The following is a 20,598-nucleotide window of genomic DNA, read 5'->3' as shown; positions in this document are numbered from 1 at the left end:
AGCCTGGGCACTCCTGGGATGTCACCCTGGAACCCCTGTGAGTGTCTGTGACATCCCGGCTCTTTGGCAGCCTGGGCACTCCTGGGATGTCACCCTGGAACCCCTGTGAGTGTTTGTGACATCCCGGCTCTGTGGCAGCCTGGGCACTCCTGGGGTGTCACCCTGGAACCCCTGTGAGTGTCGGTGCCCTCACTGTTCTTTAGGAGCACAGGGATGTCCCCACTGCACTCCTGCCACTGCCTGTGTCAAATTGGCTCCTTGGCAGGGCAGAGACACCTCTGTTGTCACTCTGGAGCCCTGTGACTGTCACCTCATGAGCCTTAGGAAGATTAAGCACCCCTGGGATGTCCCCATGGAACCCCTGTGACTGAGTGTGACCAAACAGATCTTTAGGAGCCCAGAGACCCCTCAGATGTCCCCATGGAGCCCCTGAGCCTGCACGTGAGCTCACAGCTCTTGAGCAGCCTGGAAACCCCTGGAATCTGTTCATTCCTGCTCTGCTGAGGATGGATCCTCAGCAACTTGGAGGTTCTCTAATGAATTTTAACTGTCCAGAGACTTATTCAGTCTTCAGCTCTTCAGTTCAGGAATTCAGTGACAAAGGCTCATTAATATTGCAAAACACCTTAACAAGACAAGCCTCTGGGAATAATTTAATTTAAAGTCTTCAATTATTTTCTGGTTAATTATACACATTTCAGAAGTGTATTCAAAGAGAATATGCTATATATTTTTTTTTGAATCCGGGTTTTTTTGGTCCTATTTAGTTTTGTTTTCCTGTTTATAGATTGATATCAGCAATTTCCAGTTGATATTGATCCCAAGCACCTCCTCATGCAGTCTGAATAGAGATGAAAATCAAGACCCTTTATGGCTGACAATCAGTCACACTCTGTCCCTACCCCCACCCCACCATTTCCCCCATCCAACCTCTGGCACTCAGAGCAGCCTTGTGCAAATCTGAGCTTCCTCCCCTCCAGGCTGTGCCTGCAGCTTTCAGCTCCTTGGCACCAACTCCCACCTGCTTTCCTTGGAGAAGGAGCTGCCTGAGACACAGAGGGATGTTCATTTATGGTCAGCAAACAATACCAAAGGCAGGCACAGCTCCATAAAAATCAGAAGTCCAGCCCAAGGAGTGCTGGGCAGTGGAGCCACATCCAGGGGTGTCCCCAGGGCTCAGGATTGAGGCCAGGGCAGTTCAATCTCTTTATTGCTGATCTGGACGAGGCCATGGAGGGCACCCTCAGTCAGTGTCCAGGTGAGGCCAAGCTGGGTGGGAGTGTGGCTGTGCTGCAGGGCAGGAAGCTCTGCAGAGGGATCTGGACAGGCTGGAGCCATGGGCCCAGGACAATTGGATGGGGTTCACCAAGGCCAAGGGCTGGCTCCTGCCCTGGGCTCACAACCACCCCAAATCCCTGGCTGTGCCCTGCCCCTGATCCCCACAGCCTGTCCTGTTTCCTTCATCCCTGCATTGCCAGGGACTTTGTGGGCCAAGGGAGCTCTGCTGTGGGGATGGAGGGAGGTGCAAGTGCCAGCACTGCAGTGGGAACCACAACTCATCAGGTTTGTGTCCTTTGGGGGTCAGCAACTGGTGTGGTTCAGAAATACAGATACTTCCAATTCATGGCCAACATAAAAAAAAGTACCGATTATATAATTTAATAAACGTCAGAATTCTTCTCTCAGCTCTGTGCACTGTCAACACAATATCTGATATGTCCACCATGCATAAGAAATTTCCATATAGGAACAGTTTTAGACACAGACATTAGAAAAGATGATTCTGTGATAGATTTAAACAGAATTAAGATAATGGCTAATGTGGAATTACAAGAGAGCAACTGGAGGAGGAAATCTGGGAGCAATGGCAAGGCCATAGGACCAGCTGGTCTAGGGAAGAAATGTCCTTAGACATGATCATTTAAACAGGAGAGGTGGAAACACCCAAATGAAGAGGGACATGAAATATTAGACAGAATAGTGGTAACACAAGTAGAGGGGAAGAGCAGTATTTCTTATCCTGCCATCAGTAGCCTTCCAGGAAATTTCTGTTCTCTCTGGTGGTAAAACTTTGACATTTCTTAAAGTACTCAAATGCCCCAGCTAATGAGATGTGCTCGTGCACCTTGAAAGCTGCAGGTCCTCTACAGCCCCAGAGGGCTCCTGTCCCATAAACATCTGCTCCAGCCCATTCCAAAATCAGGAGCAGCATCGTCCCAGGATCATCAGGGAGGTGAGGCTGGAAGGGATCTCAGCAAGTCTGCAGCCCAACGTGTCAGAAACTGGGTCAGACCAAGTGATTCAAGGCTTGATTTGGTGTGGATTGGAAAATCCCAAAGGCCAGGGATGGGGCAGCATCTCAGAACCTGTTTGAGCCCATGGGAACAAAGGTTTTCCACATGTCCTGTCTGATCTGCCCTCATTCCCCTTCCACCCATTGTCTTTTGTCCCCTCCAGCCCCCCAGTGCAGAGCCTGGCTCTGTGTTCTCCATCAGCTCCTGGGTGGCACTGCCAGGCTGGGATGAGGAGCCCCTCAGCCTTCCCTGCTCCAGGCTGGACAAGCCCAGCTCCCTCAGCCTCTCCTCTCAGCCAAAGGGCTCCAGCCCCACCTTGGAGGCCCTTCCCTCACCCTGCTCCAGCTGCCAGACATCTTTCCTGCCCTGGGGAGCCCAAACCAGGCCCCAGTGACCTGGATAATCCACGTCCTTGATGTCCTGGTCACACAGCCCTGGCCCCTTGTCCCCGTGTCAGGCTCTGGGGTTGATTTGTGGAACATCCTTGGGGGAGGCTGTGGCTCCAGGTGGAGCAGGGGGATCCCGGGGGACAGGGGACCCTGCTGGGCATGAACAGCATTGGACTTGTCTGGGGAAACTGTGAGGGGGGTCTGGGGCAGAGTGACCAACCCAGTGACCTCACACAGCCCTGCTGTGATGTCACACAACCCCTGCTGTGATGTCACAGCCTGCTCTGTGATGTCAGACCTCTGTCCTGTGATGTCACAGTCAGCGTTATGATGTCACAGGGACAGCCTGTGATGTTCAATGACCTCACATCACCCACTCTGTGATGTCATAGCCCACTCTGTGACCTCATGTTACCAGATGATAAATTGCCCATCCCAGGCGAGCTAACACAATTCCTGTTCTCCAAAACCACTGGCCTCTGGAAACTTCACAACGCCCCTTGTCTAAGAAGGGGAACTGGAAGTTCCCCAGCCTCAGTGTCCTGCCAACTCAGCCAGGCCAACTGGAACATTGGGGTTAATGACCACCAGGGACCACCAGAGAAACCCCCAGGACAGAAGATAAAGGGGATCCCCATGGATAAAGGGGAGGGGAAAGATGTTAATGATTTTGGGGAAATGATTATCATATGTGTGTTTACTCCAGGACAATCGATGAATATGTTTGCAAAGTACAGAATATAAACAGAAACTTTCCTGTACTCAGCATGCACAGCTTTGGGAGGAGCTGTCCCCCTGTGTATCCAGCCAAATAAAGAATGCTGCTTTTTATGCTGCGTTGGTGTTAAGGAGTTTTTAATTTGAACAAATTTTTGGTAACACTCTCTCTCCCAAGGAAAGCTCTGTCTCCTGCTGTTCACAAACAGAGAAGGGCTGGTGGGAGATGTGGTGGTCGGAGGCTGCCTGGGGTACAGTGACCATGAAATAATCCAGTTTTCAATATTCTGTGAAATAAGGAGAGGCATCAATAAAACTTCTACACTGGAATTATGGAGGGCACACTTTGGTCTATTCAGGATACAGTTTTGGAGAGTACCAAATCAGGTACTGATAATTTAAGGGGAACAGTCCTTCAGAACAAAGGGATCCGGGAAGGATGGACACACTTCAAGAAAGTAATTTAGAAGGAGCAGGAGCAGCCTGTTGCAACAACACATCATCAGTAGGGTAAAACTGACCTGTCTCACAACGGTGTAAACCCAGCTCACGTTCCCTATCAGTGGGTGAACAATCCAAGGCCTGGTGAATTCTGCTTCACAATGATTGGGAGAGCCGACATGGAAGGATGTTTGCCTAGTGAGAAAAGTGCACAACGGGGAGGGGACGGCAGTGGCAGCCGCGTTTCACCGCCCCCAGGGAACCCATCCACCAAGCGTGGGACAAGCTGCCACCGACCATGCCACGGGCCAGCGGCTTTTGCCCACCCCGCAGCGATCGGCTTCCCTCCGGAAAAGCCGGGGGACGGCAACCAGTGACCAAAAACCCCAAACAAATAAAAAGCACAGGGTGCCTCATACAACCCGTGTTAGCCACGGGGGTCACGGGCCAGGGCTGGGGGCGAGGCCCGCGCCTCTCACTCCCCCCAGCCCCTCCATCGACATCTCTCACTCTCCAGCCTCGCCCACGGCATTCCCGGGGACTCTCTGCCGGGTTCGGGCCACCGCCACCACTGCCAACCCTGAAAAATTCCGCCCGCTAAGCGGGTCCCCGCTTTAGGGCTGTTATAAATGAGAGACAAAAGTCTCGATATTTAACAAATTTAGATTGCTTTATTTGATATAGACAGAGCAAGCAGCGCTGGGGAACGTGAGGGGTCACGGCCCACTCCACGCTCCACCCAACCTTGGTTTGCAGCCTCTTCTTATACTGTGGGTTCTCGTTGTTCACAAATTCACAAAGCCTTTGGGTGATAATTAGTCACAGATTGCCATCCGGTCCTTGTAGATGACCACCAGGGAAGTTCTGGAGGTCTGGTCTTTGTAGAGAACCACTAGAGAAGTTCTGGGAGTCTGGTTTTTGGGATAGGCAGTATTGATCAGACAAAGGCAGGAAGGGCTTTTTGGGCAGTCCAATTTTGCAAGCTGGCAGCCGATACAACTTATTTGAAAAACATAACATAACATATTATAATGTAACATAATACAACATAATATAACATAACAAGGTGATTTTAAACAGAATTATTTAATCATATAATTTACTTTTTCTAGTGTCCATGCTTCACTATAGAGCTTAGTATTCTGGTTTATACAAACCCTAATGCTTTTGTGATTAACACGAATCTTTTATCAATTATCACACATTACAACTATAGAAAAACAATAAGACAATGAAAAAATGGACAAATAGGAGAAAAAAAAATCTAAAATTGTAAAGAGTTAAATTCTGAAGGCTCTGAAGCAGAAAAGAAAATTTATTGCTCCTGAAGATACTGTCATCATTTTCCTCAGGGTAGCCTTGAGCTCCTGGTTCCTTAGGGTGTAGATCAGGGGGTTCAGGGTTGGAGGCACCACCGAGTACAGAACTGACAGGGACAGATCCAGGGATGGGGAGGAGATGGAAGGGGGCTTCAGGTAGGCAAACACTGAAGTGGTAACAAACAGGGAGACCACAGCCAGGTGAGGGAGGCAGGTGGAAAAGGCTTTGTGCCGTCCCTGCTCAGAGGGGATCCTCAGCACAGCCCTGAAGATCTGCACATAGGAGAAAACAATGAACACAAAACAGCACAATACAAAACAGAGACTAAACACAATGAGCCCATGTTCTCTGAGGTTGGAGTGTGAGCAGGAGAGCTTGAGAATATGTGGGATTTCACAGAAGAACTGGCCCAGGGCATTGCCATGGCACAGGGGCAGGGAAAATGTATTGGCTGTGAGAAGCAGAGAATTGAGAAAGCCACTGGCCCAGGCAGCTGCTGCCATGTGGGCACAAGCTCTGCTGCCCAGGAGGGTCCCGTAGTGCAGGGGTTTGCAGATGGACACGTAGCGGTCGTAGCACATGATGGTCAGGAGGAAATAGTCTGTTCCAATGAAGAACATAAAGAAAAAGAGTTGTGCAGCACATCCTTCATAGGAGATGTGTCTGGTGTTCCAGAGGGAATTGTGCATGGCTTTGGGGACAGTGGTGCAGATGGAGCCCAGGTCGCTGAGGGCCAGGTTGAGCAGGAAGAAGAACATGGGGGTGTGCAGGTGGTGGCCACAGGCTACGGCGCTGATGATGAGGCCGTTGGCCAGGAGGGCAGCCAGGGAGATGGCCAGGAAGAGGCAGAAGTGCAGGAGCTGCAGCTGCCGCGTGTCTGCCAATGGCAGCAGGAGGAAGTGGCTGATGGAGCTGCTGTTGGACATTTGCTGTGTCTTGCCATGGGGATCTGTAAGAAGAGTAATCATGAAATAGTTTGGTTTAGAGAGGACTTTAAATATCCCAGCCCAGCTCGGTGGCACTTTCCCCCACTGCCTGCCCAGGGCTCTGTGCCTGGACCTGTCCCTGCCAGCAGCTGCTTCCCTGTGCCCAGGGCTGGGCCCTGCCATTGCTGCCAGAGCCCAGCCCAGCCCTGGGGGCTCAGCTCTGCCCTGCAGACCCCTCCCAGCACAGGACACTGCCCAGGGACAGCTCTGCCTCTGCAGTCTCTGATGGCAACACCCGAACAACCCTGAGGAGGCTGGAAATGCAACACTGATGCTGACTGTAAGGGACCTTGTGCTGATTTCTGTGACTGCCTGCTTTATTAAGATTGGAGAGATTTTTTTTTCTCTTTTTCTCCATCTCAACTGAGAGGCGAATATCAGTATGCAATTTCCCATCGAAAGAACCAAGAACAGTCTATTTAATAACCTGGGTTTTCCGTTTTTTGCAGCCCCTGTCTAGCTGTGCTCCCTATATAATCTACCTGGAAATGTTCTGCAGTTAAATGTCATGCTGGGAGCAGTCCTGAACAATGCAGCATCTTCACCACACAAGGACAACACTTCCAAGCCTTACCAGCTGTCTCCTTCCACCCAGACCTTGTCCCCCAGTGCTGGGAGCAGCTGCCAGGGCTGGCTGAGAGCTGTCCCTGGCAGGCAGCAGAGTCCCTGCCCCAGCACAGCGCCCTGGGCTGCAGGACCCTGCTCTGCACCACAGCCCTGGACACCCCTGGCTGCTCTACACAAGAGATCATCAGAGAATGTACTCACCGAGTCTGCAGGCATTGGGATGTTCCAGCTTTAGGAGATGACTGCAGGAGCTGCAGCTGCATTGTCCTGCAGCCAGAGGCTTCCTGTGTCAAGGGCTGGGAGTGATTCTGCCCCAGGCACTTCTGAGCATCTTCCCAGCCCTGACAGACTGAAGCTCTCTGTGTCTCTGTGCTGTGCCTGGGGTGGCTGCAGTGGGCTGGGAGAAGAGCTGCTCATGAAGAGAAATGTGTTTTTGAAGCTCTTCTTGGTTGCCAGGAGCTGCCTCTGCGCCAGGAGCCCGGCGCAGTTCAGCAGCACAGACACAGCACAAGCATTTTAATGACCCTCTCAGGGCTTTGGTGGTGTTTGCATCAGACTCAGTCCCTCAGAGCGTGTTCAAAAAACTTCTCAAGAACTCAAAGAACTCAAAGATTGAAACACTGAAGTTTCTTGAAGTTTTAATGGGTCCCAATGAGGGTCACAACTGAGAAAGTGTCCCCAGGTTCCAGTTACAGCACAACACTGAAGGCAGTGATGACAGGTGGGGACAAGCAAGGGAAAGGTGTCTCTGATGCTGAGCAAACCTGGATGTGTTTCAGGAATGCAAGGGACCGTGTCCCATGAAAGAAAGGGGCCATTCTGATTGTTCCAGGCCTTTTGAACCAGGGGCCCAATAGTGTCGGTGGGACTTCATGGAACCAAATGTCCATTTTGACATTGCAAGGCCTCATGGCACCATGGAGACCATGATGACACTTTGAGGCTTCAGCTAACCTAAGGAGCATTGTGGCACTTCAGGGACTCATGGAACCAAGGGACCAAGGGGGCATTCTGACACTGCAGAGCCAAGGGTCCATTGTGACACAGCAGGGCCTCATGAAAGCATGGAGGCCATTTTAAAAGCTTGTGGCCTTGTGTAAGCAAAGGGCCATTGTGGCACTTCAAGGCCTTGTGAAACCAATGAGAACCAGAGTGACACTGTGGGGTTCAATGGGACCAAAGGTCCACTCTGACCCTGTGGGGTCTCATGGAACCAATGGTCTATTGTGACATTGCAGAGCCTTACGGAATCATGGGGACTACTGTGACACAACAGGCCTCATTGAACACAGGGGCCATTGTGACACTTTGTGGCCCTACGGAACCAAGGAGTCCATTGTGACACTGCAGGGCCCATGGACCTAAGGGTTCATGTGACAGTGCTGGACCCCATGGAACCAAAGGTTGAATGTGACATCGTGGGGTTTCATGGAATACTGGAGACCACAGGGACACAAGGCCTCGTTGATTTAAGGGGCTCTGCAGAACCCTGTGGAAGCAAGGAGACCATTGTGACACTGCAAGGCCCCATGGAAGCAAGGGATAGTTGTCACACTGTGGGGCCCCATGGAAACCAGGGACCAGTGTGACACAGCTCAGCCTTGTGCAGCCACAGGGCCACTGTAATCCTGAGGAGCCCAATGGAACCAAGGGACCCTTGTGACACTGCAGGACTGCATGGAATCACAGAGACCATTGTGACACTGTGGGGCCTCATGGAACCAAGGGGCGATTGTGTCATTGTCCAGTCCCATGGAACCAAGGAAACCATTTTGATACTGCAAGGGATCATGGAAGAAAGGGACCATTGTGACATTGCAGGGTCCAATGGAACCAAGGAAAAAGGTAAAAGGTTGACTTGGCCTGACTGGTCCAGTGCCCTTGGCAGGTCAAGGGTCTCTTCTCATGTGTCCCTGAAACACTGGGGCTCTGGGCTTTCCTTCAGATGGAAAAGAACTGTCCTTCTCACTCAAGCATCCATGGCCAAAATGGGATTCCCTCTCCCAAATTTCCAATATCCAGGGATTGCTCTCAGACAAAAGCAGTCATTACCAGCAAGTCTGGCTGCCCCTGTATTCCTGAGAGCTGGGTCTCACCTGCCCTCAAACACTGGGGCTCTGTGCTTTCCTTCCTATGGAAAAGAACTGTCTCTCCTGAACAGACACCCAAGGCCAAAATTGGTATTTCTGCTCCAAAATTCCCTATGTGCAAGGGTTTCTCCCAAACAAAAGCTGCCAGGACAGACAGGCCTGGCTGGCCTTGGCCTCTGATGGTCGCCTCTAATCTGCCCTGAGACACTGGGGCTCCTTGCTTTCCTTCCTACAGAAAAGAACCATCCTTCCCCAAGTACTCATGGCTGAAATTGGGATTCTGCCTCCAAAATTCTATGTAATCAATGATTGTTCCAAGACAAAAGATACCAGGACAGATGGGTCTGGCTGGTCTTGGCCTCTGGTGGCTACTGCTCATCTGCTCCTGAAATACTGGGGCTCTATGCTTTCCTTCCAGTGGAAAAGAACCATCCTTCTCCATTTGCCCATGGCCAAAACAGGGATTCCACCTTCAAAAGTCCTAGATCCAAAGATTGCTCCTACACAAAAGCTGCCATTACAGACAGGTCTAACTGGCCTTAGCCTCCTGAGGGCCGGCTCTCCCCTGCCTTCCAAACACAGGGGCTGTGTGCTTTCCTTTCTGTGGAAAAGAACAGCCTTCTCCTCCAGGCACAAATGGCTGAAATTAGGATTCCACATTCAAAATTCTGTATATGCAGGGACTGCTCCCAGACAAAGCTGCCAGGACAGACAGGTCTGCCAGGCCTTGGCATCTGGTGCCTGCTGCTCATCAGCCCCTGAAACACTGGGGCTCTGTGGTTTCCTTCCTGTGGAGACCATTGTGACACTGTGGGGCCTCATGGAACCAAGGCGAGATGAAACAGATATGGCTGGTTTGGCCTCCCAGGGGCCACCTGAAAGATCCAGCTAACCTTGGAATGTTGAGGTCGGCCTCTCATCAGTCTCCGGACCACTGGGGCTTTGAGCTTTCCTTCCTGTGGAAAAGAACCATCCCTCTTTCCAGGTGCCCACAGCCAAAATTCATACTCCCCCTGAACAATTCCCTATACGCAAGGGTTAGTCCCAGTCAAAGGCTGCTATGGCATAGAGTTCTGGCTTCCCATGGCCTCTGGTGGTCAGCTCTCATCTCAAGGAAGCCCTGGAGAAAGTATTTAAACAGGTTTGACTACTGGAAGATCAATGACTCTCTCATCATCTGCAAAAGTCAGGTGCTCTTCTGATTATATGTGTCTTTATTTTCCTCATTGTGTATTATGCATGAACAATTTTTCAGATGAATAATATTATTCTTATCACTCTGCCAGTGTTATCTGACACAAAACACCTCCTCGACATGTGGATGGACATCACCTGTATAAGCAAACACACTAAAGAATCCAGCAGGGATTATTTGTCCCTGCTCCAATCTGTCCCATCTCCTCTGGAGCTGAAGGTGCAGCCGTGGTGCCCACAGCAGCCCTGGGGCTCTGTGCCCCATGGCCTCCCTGCTGGGCAGCCTCTGCCAGCTCCTGCACAGCCCGTGGCACCTGTGGGCCTGCACTGACAGCCCTGCCCCGGGCTCTGCCGGGCTCTGGGCCAGCACAGAGGCCGGGCAGGGCTGGCCATGGCCAGGAACAGGCCCTGAGCCCTGCAGGAGGATGGAGCTGGGCCACAGCCAAACTCAGCCCAGGCCAAACCTGGGCTCAGCAGCCAGGGCTGGCAAGGGCTGGGGACAGAGGCTGGCAGTGACAAATGTCCTGGACCCCCTCCCTGCTCTGTGCGTGCCACCAAGGGCACAGAGCAGCCTCCTCTCTGGGCCACTTGCCTGTTTGCAATGCCTTCCCCAGGCGCTGGCCCTGCCCCACAAGGCCTGGGCTGAGTCCTGCCCCTGCCCGCTCAGCCAGGCTGACATGGACACTGCTGCTTTCTCTGGCAGGCTCTCTCAGGCCAGCCCAGCTCCCTGCAAGCTGTGCCAGCTGCCCTGAGCTCTGTGCAGCACCAAGGGCCTCTCCCCAGCACAGCCCAGCCGGCTCTGGCCCCACAGCTCTGCTCAGGCCAGGGGGCTCTGGGCAGTGGCCCCACGGCCTCAGCCCCTGCCAAGGGCACAGCAGCAGCTGCAGCTCAGAGAGGACTCAGCCCCAGCCATGGGGGAAGGTGCTTGGCCAAGGCAAAAGGAGGCTGCCTGTGTGCCCTGCTCCCCTCTCCCTGAGCTCCTGAGAGCTCTGCAGCCCCTCCTGCCATCCCATCTGCCCAGGCCAGCACAACAGCCCTGGCCTTGGGGCCCTCCAGAGCTGCTCCTGCTCCAGGCCCAGGGCCCATCCCAAAGCTGGGGCAGCCAGAAAGCTGTGCCCATTTCTGTTCATTCCTGCTCTGATGAGGATGGATCCTCCCACACTTGGAAGATGCTGATGAATTTTCCTACTCCAGAGACCTCTTATTTCTTGAGCTCTTCAGCTGAGAAATCCAGAGACAAATTCTCATAAACATTTGTTCAAAACACCTAAACAAGAAAAGCCCCTGGGAATAACTGAAGTTTCAATTCTTCTGTGGTTAATTAGATAGATTTCAGAAGTCCATTTAAAATGAGTATATGATAATGAAAAAAATGCAGAGAGAACTCCTTTGTTCTGTTTTCTTTTCCTGTTTATAGATTGATAAGAGCCACGTCTAATTGATATTGGCCCCCAGCACCATCTAATGCAGTCTGAATAGATATGACAATCAAGACCCTTCAAGGCTGACAATCAATAACATTTTGTCCCCACTTCCTTCCCAGCATTTCCCTCATCCAAACCCTAGGACTCCTATGGATCAGGAATGGTGTGGCCAATAAGAGCAGGGAAGTGATTCTTCCCCTGCAATCAGCACTGGTTGGACAGAACCTTACATGCTGTGCCCAGTTCTGGGCACCCCAATTTAGGAAGGACAGGGAGGGGCTGGAGTGTGTCCAGAGAAGGGCAACAAGGCTGGTGAGGGGTGTGGAACACAAGTCCTGTGAGGGAGGAGGAGAGTTCTGGGGCTGTGGTGGAGCCTCTGCTCACAGGCAGTGAACATCCATCCTCCCTCACACAAACTGGCTCAGCTGGAACATCCCCACCCCAGGAAGGCCACATCCAGGGCACATTGCCATGAGGGGCAGCTGAGGAGGTGCCAGAATCCATCCAAGAGCCCCAAAGCCCTGCCCAGACTCACTGCTGAGGCCTTGCAGCAGAGCACTGCTCGTGATGCAAAGGGATGCAGCAGAGCCCGAGGCTGCTGCCAGAGCCTGTGTCAGACTTGTCCCTGCCAGGGGAGGTACCTGGGCCTTCCCCCCTGGCCCAAGTGTGTATGGACCCCCTGAACTCCATGTTTGTGGGGGACCCTGAGCACCAAGAAGACAGAGATGTAGAGCATCCACAGGAAGCCATTGGGATCCACAGAGTGGTGAGGCTTACTACTTAATCTGGCTCTGACACTCTCTTTCTCTCCTCCCACCTCTATTCCATGCCTATTTTTCTTTCTTTGTCATTCTGTCTTTCCCTCATTTACTCTTCAGTAAAACCCATCCTATTGACTTTGGCACATGGTCTCATTTGCACCCTAACTGAGGCAGAGCCATTTATCATCATTGGAATCAGTGGATCAGAACAAGGGGCTGGAAGCCCTCCAGTCTGGCTGCTGCTCCATGCCACTTCCAGGGGCTTGGGCTGCTGAAGGGCTGCTGGGCTTGGCCCTTTGTGACACAGGGCCGTTCTATCGGGTTCCTGGGTGATGAGGGACATTCTGTTGTCCTGGTGACATGGCACAGCCCTGCCCTGCAGGGGTATATACAGGGCACAGGGCCCTGCGCTGCCCCATGCCAGGAGTGCCACTGGCTCAGGAGGAAGCAGCTCCCGGGATCTCTGTGTGCCAGATGTTCTGCACTGCACATGGAGGAGGAAAGGGGGAAGCCCAACTCCAAAGCAGCCAGCCCCATGCCCAGCAGGCTGGAAGAGCAGGCCCTCAGCGGGCAGGGGCTGGGAGCAGGCGACAGCTCAGGCCTGCAACCATGCAGCAACCTTAGCAACAGCTGCCATGAGGGATCCCAAGGGGAAGCCTGCATTGAGCAGGAGCTGTCCCCCACAGAAACCAGCATGTACCATCAAGAGTGCCATGAGGAAGCGTGCACTGGGCAGGAGCTCTCCCCACCAGAAGAGGATGAGGGGGATGGAGTGAGCATCCTCGAGCTGTGTGAAGAGTGGGCAGAGAGAGAGCACAGATGGGCAGGTCTGTCAGCAGGTGGGTTCCCCTTGGCTGCCCTTTGCCAGGCCTGGGTTGAGCCGGGCCCACCTGAGCCGAGCTCCCCAGGCCCGTGCTGTGCCTCCCCTGCCCGTCTGGAAGCGCCGGCCCCCATCAAGAAACATCGATCCCGGCTGCGGCGGGCACTGCGGGGGCTGTGCAGACTCTGCCCTGCCCCTGCCTGGCTCCACTGCCCCAGGAGCAGGGCTGAGAAAAAGGAGTTAGAATAAGAAAAAAAGAAACAGAAAGAATGATATGAAGAATTAGAATGAGAATAGGAAAAACAATAGGAATTTAGAATAAGAATAATAATATAAGAATAAATAAGAAGTACAAGTACAAGTAGAAGTAGAGGAACAAGAAGCACATAAGAAGAAACAGTTATAATAATAAGAAAATAATAATAGGAAGAAGAAGAATAGAAATATTAAGATGAGGAAATAGCTGTAGTAGTAATTGTAATAATAATTTTAAGTATAGACATAAGGAGAATAATATAGAGGAGAAGAAGAAGAAGAAGAAGAAGAAGAAGAAGAAGAAGAAGAAGAAGAAGAAGAAGAAGAAGAAGAAGAAGCAGAGGAGGAGTTGAAGAAATAGAAGTAGTAGTAAATAATTATAATAAAAATAATAAAGGTATGATGATAATAATGATTTTATTAATATTTTCAAGTTAAGTTACACATCCACCCATCTTCTAGAGTCACAGTATAGTTTGGGTTGGTGTCACGATCCTCCTTTGAAACATCCGAGATTCATGATGGTTCGTTTTTGATCTCAAAGGTGCAAAAGACAACAACAGGGGACAAGTCAGTTTGCTCAAAGCAGAAATGCACTTTTATTGAGTGCCAAAACTCAGTTTTGCAATAGAGGGAGAGTTAAAGGAAACAAAGTAAAGAGAGAGAGAGACAAAGAGGGGAATAGGGAATAGCTACCAACAGACGAGACCGATGTCCTCGTGGTCTGGCCCAATAGACTCCAGTGTCCTCGTGGTCCCAGCCAATAGACTCGCCTTCTGTGGGGAGATCTCAAAGGCTTCTCCAGAGGGTCGCTTTCTTATAGTCCTTTTCCAAAGCGAGTGGAGTCTGGCCAAGAGCTGGGAGATTTATGGGCCATTGTGAGGTGCTCGAGACAGAACATGCAGTGGTGCTCCAAGAAGCAGCTGTAGGTGCAGTACCTGTTCAAAGGCTCTGTACTGTGGACAGCACAGCAAGCACAGAGCACCAGCAAACAGTCCCTTGGCCAGCATCCACCTCGGCCAGGCCAGAACTCCTGTCCAGAAGCGGGTGGGGGTCCTTGGGACAGCCTCTATCCTCGTGATGGTTGTGAGGGAAATGAGGGAACTCCAGACTGACTCTTACAGGAGCCTTTGCTCCACATTTTTCTATTCTGTCACAATGGTCTCCAGCGCTCTATGAGGCCGCAACATGAAACATGAAACAATGGACATTTGCTTCCATGCAATTCCACGGTGTCAAAATGTTCTCCTGGGTTTTGTGAGTCCCCACTGTGTTTACAATTGACACTTGGCTCCCCAAGATTCCATGGTGTCACTGTGCTCTCCTGTGATTCACAAAGCTGTGCTGTGTCACAATGGACACTTGCTTCCTCCAAGGCTGGAGATGTCCCAGTGGCACTGGGTTTCCATCAGGCCACGCTTTGTCATGATGGGGCCTTGGTTCCATGAGATTCCACTGTGCCACAATGGTCTCCTGGGTGCCGTGAGGCTGTTCATTGTCACAGTGGAGCCTTGCTTGCACGAGCCTTGGCACAGTCCCAGTGGCACATGGGTGCCCTGAGGCCCTGCTGTGTCACAATGGACACTGTTCCATGAGATCCCATTGTGTCACAGTGCTCTCCTGGGTGCCATCAGGCCCTGCTGTGTCACAATGGACACTGTTCCATGAGATCCCATTGTGTCACAGTGCTCTCCTGGGTGCCATCAGGCCCTGCTGTGTCACAATGGACACTGTTCCATGAGATCCCATTGTGTCACAGTGCTCTCCTGGGTGCCATCAGGCCCTGCTGTGTCACAATGGACACTGTTCCATGAGATCCCATTGTGTCACAGTGCTCTCCTGGGTGCCATCAGGCCCTGCTGTGCAATAATGGAGCCTTGTTTCCACTAGGCCTGGCAATCTCCCAGTGGCACCTGTGTGCCATGAGGCCCCACTTGGTCAAAGTAGAGCTTTGGGCTGATGTGGGGGAGGGTCTGTAGTGAAACAGAGTCCTCAGGTATGTACAAAAAAGAGAAGCTTTATTGCAAGAACCAGGCCTTTTTAAGCAATTAGCCATTATCAGTTACACTGTTCTAAAACATAACAAACATAATTCAACCAACCACCCCACACCATGATAAAAACACGCAAGGGTTATGTAACATGATTTTCTAGCCCTAATTCAGTTGAGTTTCTTTCCCACAGTCCTTTTCCACTTAGCTGAAGTAACAGGCCTGAGCCATGATTTTACAAGGCCTTCCTTTTGTTAAAGTTTTACTTATTGGTAATATTTCTCCCTTCTTTGTGTATTGCACAGCTAAAACTGTTTGTGCCAACAAAGCCATTATCTCATTAAGGCTATTATTGATCATTTGTGCCACACAAGATAAAATACATGGGATGCATATCACAATCATTAAGAAAACACCAAGGATAACTATGCCACACGTTAATAAATGTTTAAGTAGTGTCTTGAAGCTGAGGTGTTTGAGACATGAAGACAGCCCCCACCAATCACCCTCATCATGTTGCTGTGGCTGTTTAGTGAACAGCTCAAGGTTACCAATACTCTTGTGAATGGACTCTGAATGATCCCTTCAGTTCATGCAGCACATCCATCAAAATCTTTGCACCCATGGCCTTGAGCCAACAGCATGAAATCAATGGCTGCTCTGGCAGTGTTGCATGTCACACCAATTTAACATCAATTAGCATTGCTGAAAGAGCAGCACTAGTGGCCTTAGCTTCCTTTGCAAGCCAGCAGCCAAGCTTATTTAAAGAAGCCAAAGCCTGAGCAGTACCAATTGCTGGTATTAAGCAGACAAAGTCCCTGGTGTATCTGGTTCCTGTGGCTGTGAGAGAAAAGCTGGAAAGTCGTGCATCCTTCTCAGATCCTTGTACCACGTCCCATCCCATCCTGTGGTCTTTTGCCAGGTGTCCTGGCTCCACCACCTGGGCTGCAATATACCTGGGGCTGTGCAGTTTTGCTGCACGCTCTCATACAGCTTACCAAAACGCTTCTGGCCAATGGACATCCCCACCAAGCACGTGTGGAAGGGATCACCAGGGGTTGTCACAGAGATGCACACAGTATCGGTGTGAGCAGCATTTGCAGGGGTGATCCATACGTTTGTGCCATCCAGTATAGGGGGTAAGACACTCACAGTGTTTTTGCCAATCAGGATGATGCAACAAATGGTCACACACACCACAAAGGAACTCATTTCATGTGGTGACCTGTGGAGACACAAGCACAATCACTTTCCCCACCCCAACAAGTCTACAGGTCCTGTCCACTGCCTTGTTACTGGGCCCTTTACCATCATCAGAGGCCTGGGATGAGCCTTTGTATCAAAAGAATATTGCCTTTCGTGTGCTGTTTGGCCAGCTTCATCTCCATTCAGAAAGCTGAGAACGTACAGGGCTTTTGCTAACCTATCTAACAAGTGGGCACTCCAACTCCCCCTTTTGTTTTTCAAGAATAGGTTTTAATGTTCTGTTGAAGCAAAAATCAAAGGATTAAGAGCTTAGCTGAGGGATAGAAGCTATACATATAATGATTAGAGTAGAAGCAATGTAGAAAGTGGCTGAGCCAGTAGAGCAAAGACAATAAATCACTCACTTGATTTTGTTGTGTCAACACAGGTGGTTGGGATATTGTTGAAGTCAAGGAACCATAACTGCATCTGGACCCTGAAACCAGACAGAACCAGGATGGAAGCTTGAACTATGGCCAAGGGGCCCGAGAACCTACCAACAAGACAAAGATGAAAAGTTGAAGGCAAGGAAGACTCCCTGACTTCATCATTAGGAAACCATTGACCCATTTCAAACACCCAGCAACCCACTTGAGGGAAGCAACTGTGCAAGAGTAAAAGGACTTTGAACGAATTTTAATACGAAGTGGGGCTAGATGGGGTTAGGTAAGGCATATGTATATGTGTATTTGGTATGAATATGTAAGACTTTTGTGGATAAAAGAAGGCAAGAGCCCTGTGCACTTCGCACATCCCTGTGGGAGATTTCTCCCGGGTGTGCCCAGTGTGGTAATAACCATATCACTTTCTAACTTTAACTGGTTAGAGAGTTTTTGTCTCTGCATCAATTTGGTGACCGTGGCAGGACTCCTCTGTTTGTCTGTGAGAACAGCCCGGGCTGGGGACATCTCTGGCACTGCCGGGACCTTCCTGGAGGGATCTCTGCTCCCCGGCTGCTCATCACAGGGATAGACAAGACCTGTTGCTGCACTGCAGACAAAACAGTGTGTTTAAAATTATGTGGGGTAGCCTGTAAGACGTACACATAGCTAAAAAGCAGCTGATAAGTCACAGAAGACGTTGTGTGCTCAGCTCAAGCTGTGCAGTTTTGCTTGCAAGCATCAGGAGGGTGCAGTGGCCGGAGAAAGGGTTTGTTGTGTCAGGGGACCCGCCAGCAGTTCTGGGGATGAACTGGACAAACCCTTGTTTATTGCTGCTATTTTTGTTGTTGCTATTTTAATCGTTATTATTTTGACTGTGTCCTGACTGTGTGAGTGTCTGTGTGTGTGACTGGTGAGATGCATTTAGTACAAGACAAGTGGGAGCTCGGATCCGCGTTTTCATTTTCAGGAGACCGAAATGGCTGGAGAAGGGTGAAGCGATTTTGGTGAACGTTTAAAATTGCTGCATGCTGTGTGCTGTGTTGAAAAGAGGTGAATACTTTGTCCCTTTATAAAGAGATACCCTTCCCCACAGTGATTTTGACTTTGGGATTCGGGTTGTGTGTGGGGATTCCCGGTTTTGGGGACGGTATTCCCTCTAACACTCGGTGTTCGGGTTTAACCGGTCCCTGCCACCGCTGTCATTGTGTATTTTTAGATTTGAAATTGTGTATTTTAATACTGCCATCTTGTGACAAACGTTATAATTGTGGCAAACCGGTAATTCTGCCCTGTGTTTCCTGTGTTGTTTACTCGGGCTGTGTTGTTGGCTGCTCTGTTGTACTTTGCTGATGGAAGTGGCTGTTGAAGCCCAAGCTGAAGGAGCCCGGCCATCCAGGCAGGCTCTTTCTAGATGGTTTCAGCTTGAGCCACGAGAGTTTTTGAATACAGAGGGTGAAAGGACGGTGTAAACCTTGCAGGACAAATTAAAGGCATTTCCCTCCTGCAGTGGTATGTCCTTGACCCTTGAAAATTTAAGGGGGGTCGTATTTTTGGACTGTCGGGATTGCAGTGTAGTTGTTTGGTATTTTAAATTGTGGCTAAAAGCATAGGAGTCCCCCTCTCTCAGTGGTTTGAACTGGATCCTTGGGAATTTGTGAATCTGATGAACTATTGGATAGAAAAAGGAAACGATCAAGTTCATCTGGAAGGAATATACAGAACCTCAGCAGGGAGGTTGGTAGCTTTGGACTGGGAACAGCCTGCACGAGAGAGTCTGGTCATTCAAGAGAGAAGAAGAATAGCTTGCTTTTGTGGGTGTTACGAGGTTTTGCAGCTTCTAGAGGCTGGCACTCTGTGTGGTTACTGTTCCAGTGTAGGACTGGTGAAAAACATTGGTATTGTTCCTCTGAGAGACAACAAGGGCTCTGCCCTCAGTGTAAATCGAGGCATCCTAACCAATCTGATTTTGAACCTCAGATTCTAGAGTTTGTGTGTGGAAATTAGCTGGATCCCAGAGCCCTGGGGGTTTTGAGCTTTCTGTGCTTTCTGGCACTGACCCCTTGGAGAACACTGCTTTTGACCTGAGGCCTTGGAGAAGGCTTCCAACTTTGAGTGATGAAGTTAAAATCACAGGTGTGTATTTAAACAGAAGTGTGTGCTTTCACATGGTGAAGGGTGTTAAATTTGAGGTTTTTTATAATACAGTAATAGGCATGGGACAAGATGGAGGATTTTGGGTAGTGTCTCTTTCTTCTTTTCATCTTCCTTCTTCAGAGTTTCAGGTAGGAGTTTCTGGTTGGACAGTTAGTGTCACACCAAGGGTCATGGGAATTTAGTTATTGGGTTAAAAGGATAAATAATAGAGGTGTTAATTCTATATTGGACTGCTTAGCTTTAGGAGACCTTGTAGCAGTTGGATCTGGCTCCATTTTGCTCATTTCTAGCAGGTGGCTAGAAGTGTTGCTGAACGCTCTGTACTTTTTGACAAGATTTAATAAACAACCAAGCCCAAACACGAGAAAATCTGTTTCCTTTGAATATTTTTTTAATCCAGGCTCTAAGTGAAGGCAGAAGAGACTGAGACAAACCACTAATTCAGTGGTGCAAAACTCTTACCACTGTTACAGGTGTGGATTTTCATATCTATTCAGACTGCATTAGGAGGTGCTCAGGATCAATATCAACTGGAGATTGCTGATATCAATCTATAAACAAGAAAATTAAATAAATAGGACAAAAAAAAAGTTTGGGTTTTTTTTTTTAATCTAATACATTCTCTTAGAATACACTTTTGAAATCTGTATAATTAACAGCAGAAGAATTTAATTCATTAAAATGAAAATATTCCCAGAGCTATGTCTTGTTAAGGTGTTTTGAAATAATAATGAGCCTTTGTCACTGAATTCCTGAACTGAAGAGCTGAAGACTGAATAAGTCTCTGGACAGTTAAAATCCATCAGGGAACCTCCAAGTTGCTGTTGTTCCATCCTCAGCAGAGCAGGAATGAACAGATTCCAGGGGTTTCCAGGCTGCTCAAGAGCTGTGAGCTCACGTGCAGGCTCAGGGGCTCCATGGGGACATCTGAGGGGTCTCTGGGCTCCTAAAGATCTGTTTGGTCACACTCAGTCACAGGGGTTCCATGGGGATATCCCAGGGGTGCTTAATCTTCCTAAGGGTCATGAGGTGACAGTCACAGGGCTCCAGAGTGACAACAGAGGTGTCTCTGCCCTGCCAAGGAGCCAATTTGTCACAGGCAGTGGCAGGAGTGCAGTGGGGACATCCCTGTGCTCCTAAAGAACAGTGAGGGCACCGACACTCACAGGGGTTCCAGGGTGACATCCCAGGAGTGCCCAGGCTGCCAAAGGGCCGGGATGTCACAGACACTCACAGGGGTTCCAGGGTGACATCCCAGGAGTTCCCAGGCTGCCAAAGGGCTGGGATGTCACAGAGACTCTCAGGGGTTCCAGGGTGACATCCCAGGAGTGCCCAGGCTGCCAAAGAGCCGGGATGTCACAGACACTCACAGGGGTTCCAGGGTGACATCCCAGGAGTGCCCAGGCTGCCAAAGGGCCGGGATGTCACAGACACTCACAGGGGTTCCAGGGTGACATCCCAGGAGTGCCCAGGCTGCCAAAGGGCTGGGATGTCACAGACACTCACAGGGGTTCCTGTCATGGGCACAGTGGGAGTTCACACAAAGTTTATTAGAGAAGCTCCTGTT

The 20,598-nt window shown here is 50.2% G+C and overlaps 1 protein-coding gene across 1 annotated transcript; it reads right to left on the bottom strand.

Annotated features, from left to right (window-relative positions):
• Nucleotides 1–4,490: 4,490 nt before the first annotated feature.
• On the bottom strand, nt 4,491–7,122 carry LOC148220692 (olfactory receptor 14J1-like). The gene is made up of 2 exons (XM_088154807.1): nt 6,916–7,122; nt 4,491–6,110 (listed from the first exon to the last, which is right to left on the bottom strand). The coding sequence occupies exon 2, from the start codon at nt 6,085–6,087 to the stop codon at nt 5,122–5,124; it is 966 nt and encodes a 321-aa protein (XP_088010933.1). The 5' UTR covers nt 6,088–6,110; nt 6,916–7,122; the 3' UTR covers nt 4,491–5,121.
• Between the last annotated feature and the right edge of the window lie 13,476 nt (nt 7,123–20,598).

This window comes from Sturnus vulgaris, chromosome 32 (genome assembly GCF_052056855.1).
Source record: "Sturnus vulgaris isolate bStuVul1 chromosome 32, bStuVul1.hap1, whole genome shotgun sequence".
NCBI classification, from domain to species: Eukaryota; Metazoa; Chordata; class Aves; order Passeriformes; family Sturnidae; genus Sturnus; species Sturnus vulgaris.
The sequence above is the reverse complement of the archived record's forward strand: the minus strand, read 5'-3'. Positions and strand labels throughout refer to the sequence as shown.

Excerpts from the sequence above, each read along its gene's own strand:
- LOC148220692 (XM_088154807.1), bottom strand. The coding sequence starts at position 6,087 with ATGTCCAACAGCAGCTCCATCAGCCACTTCCTCCTGCTGCCATTGGCA.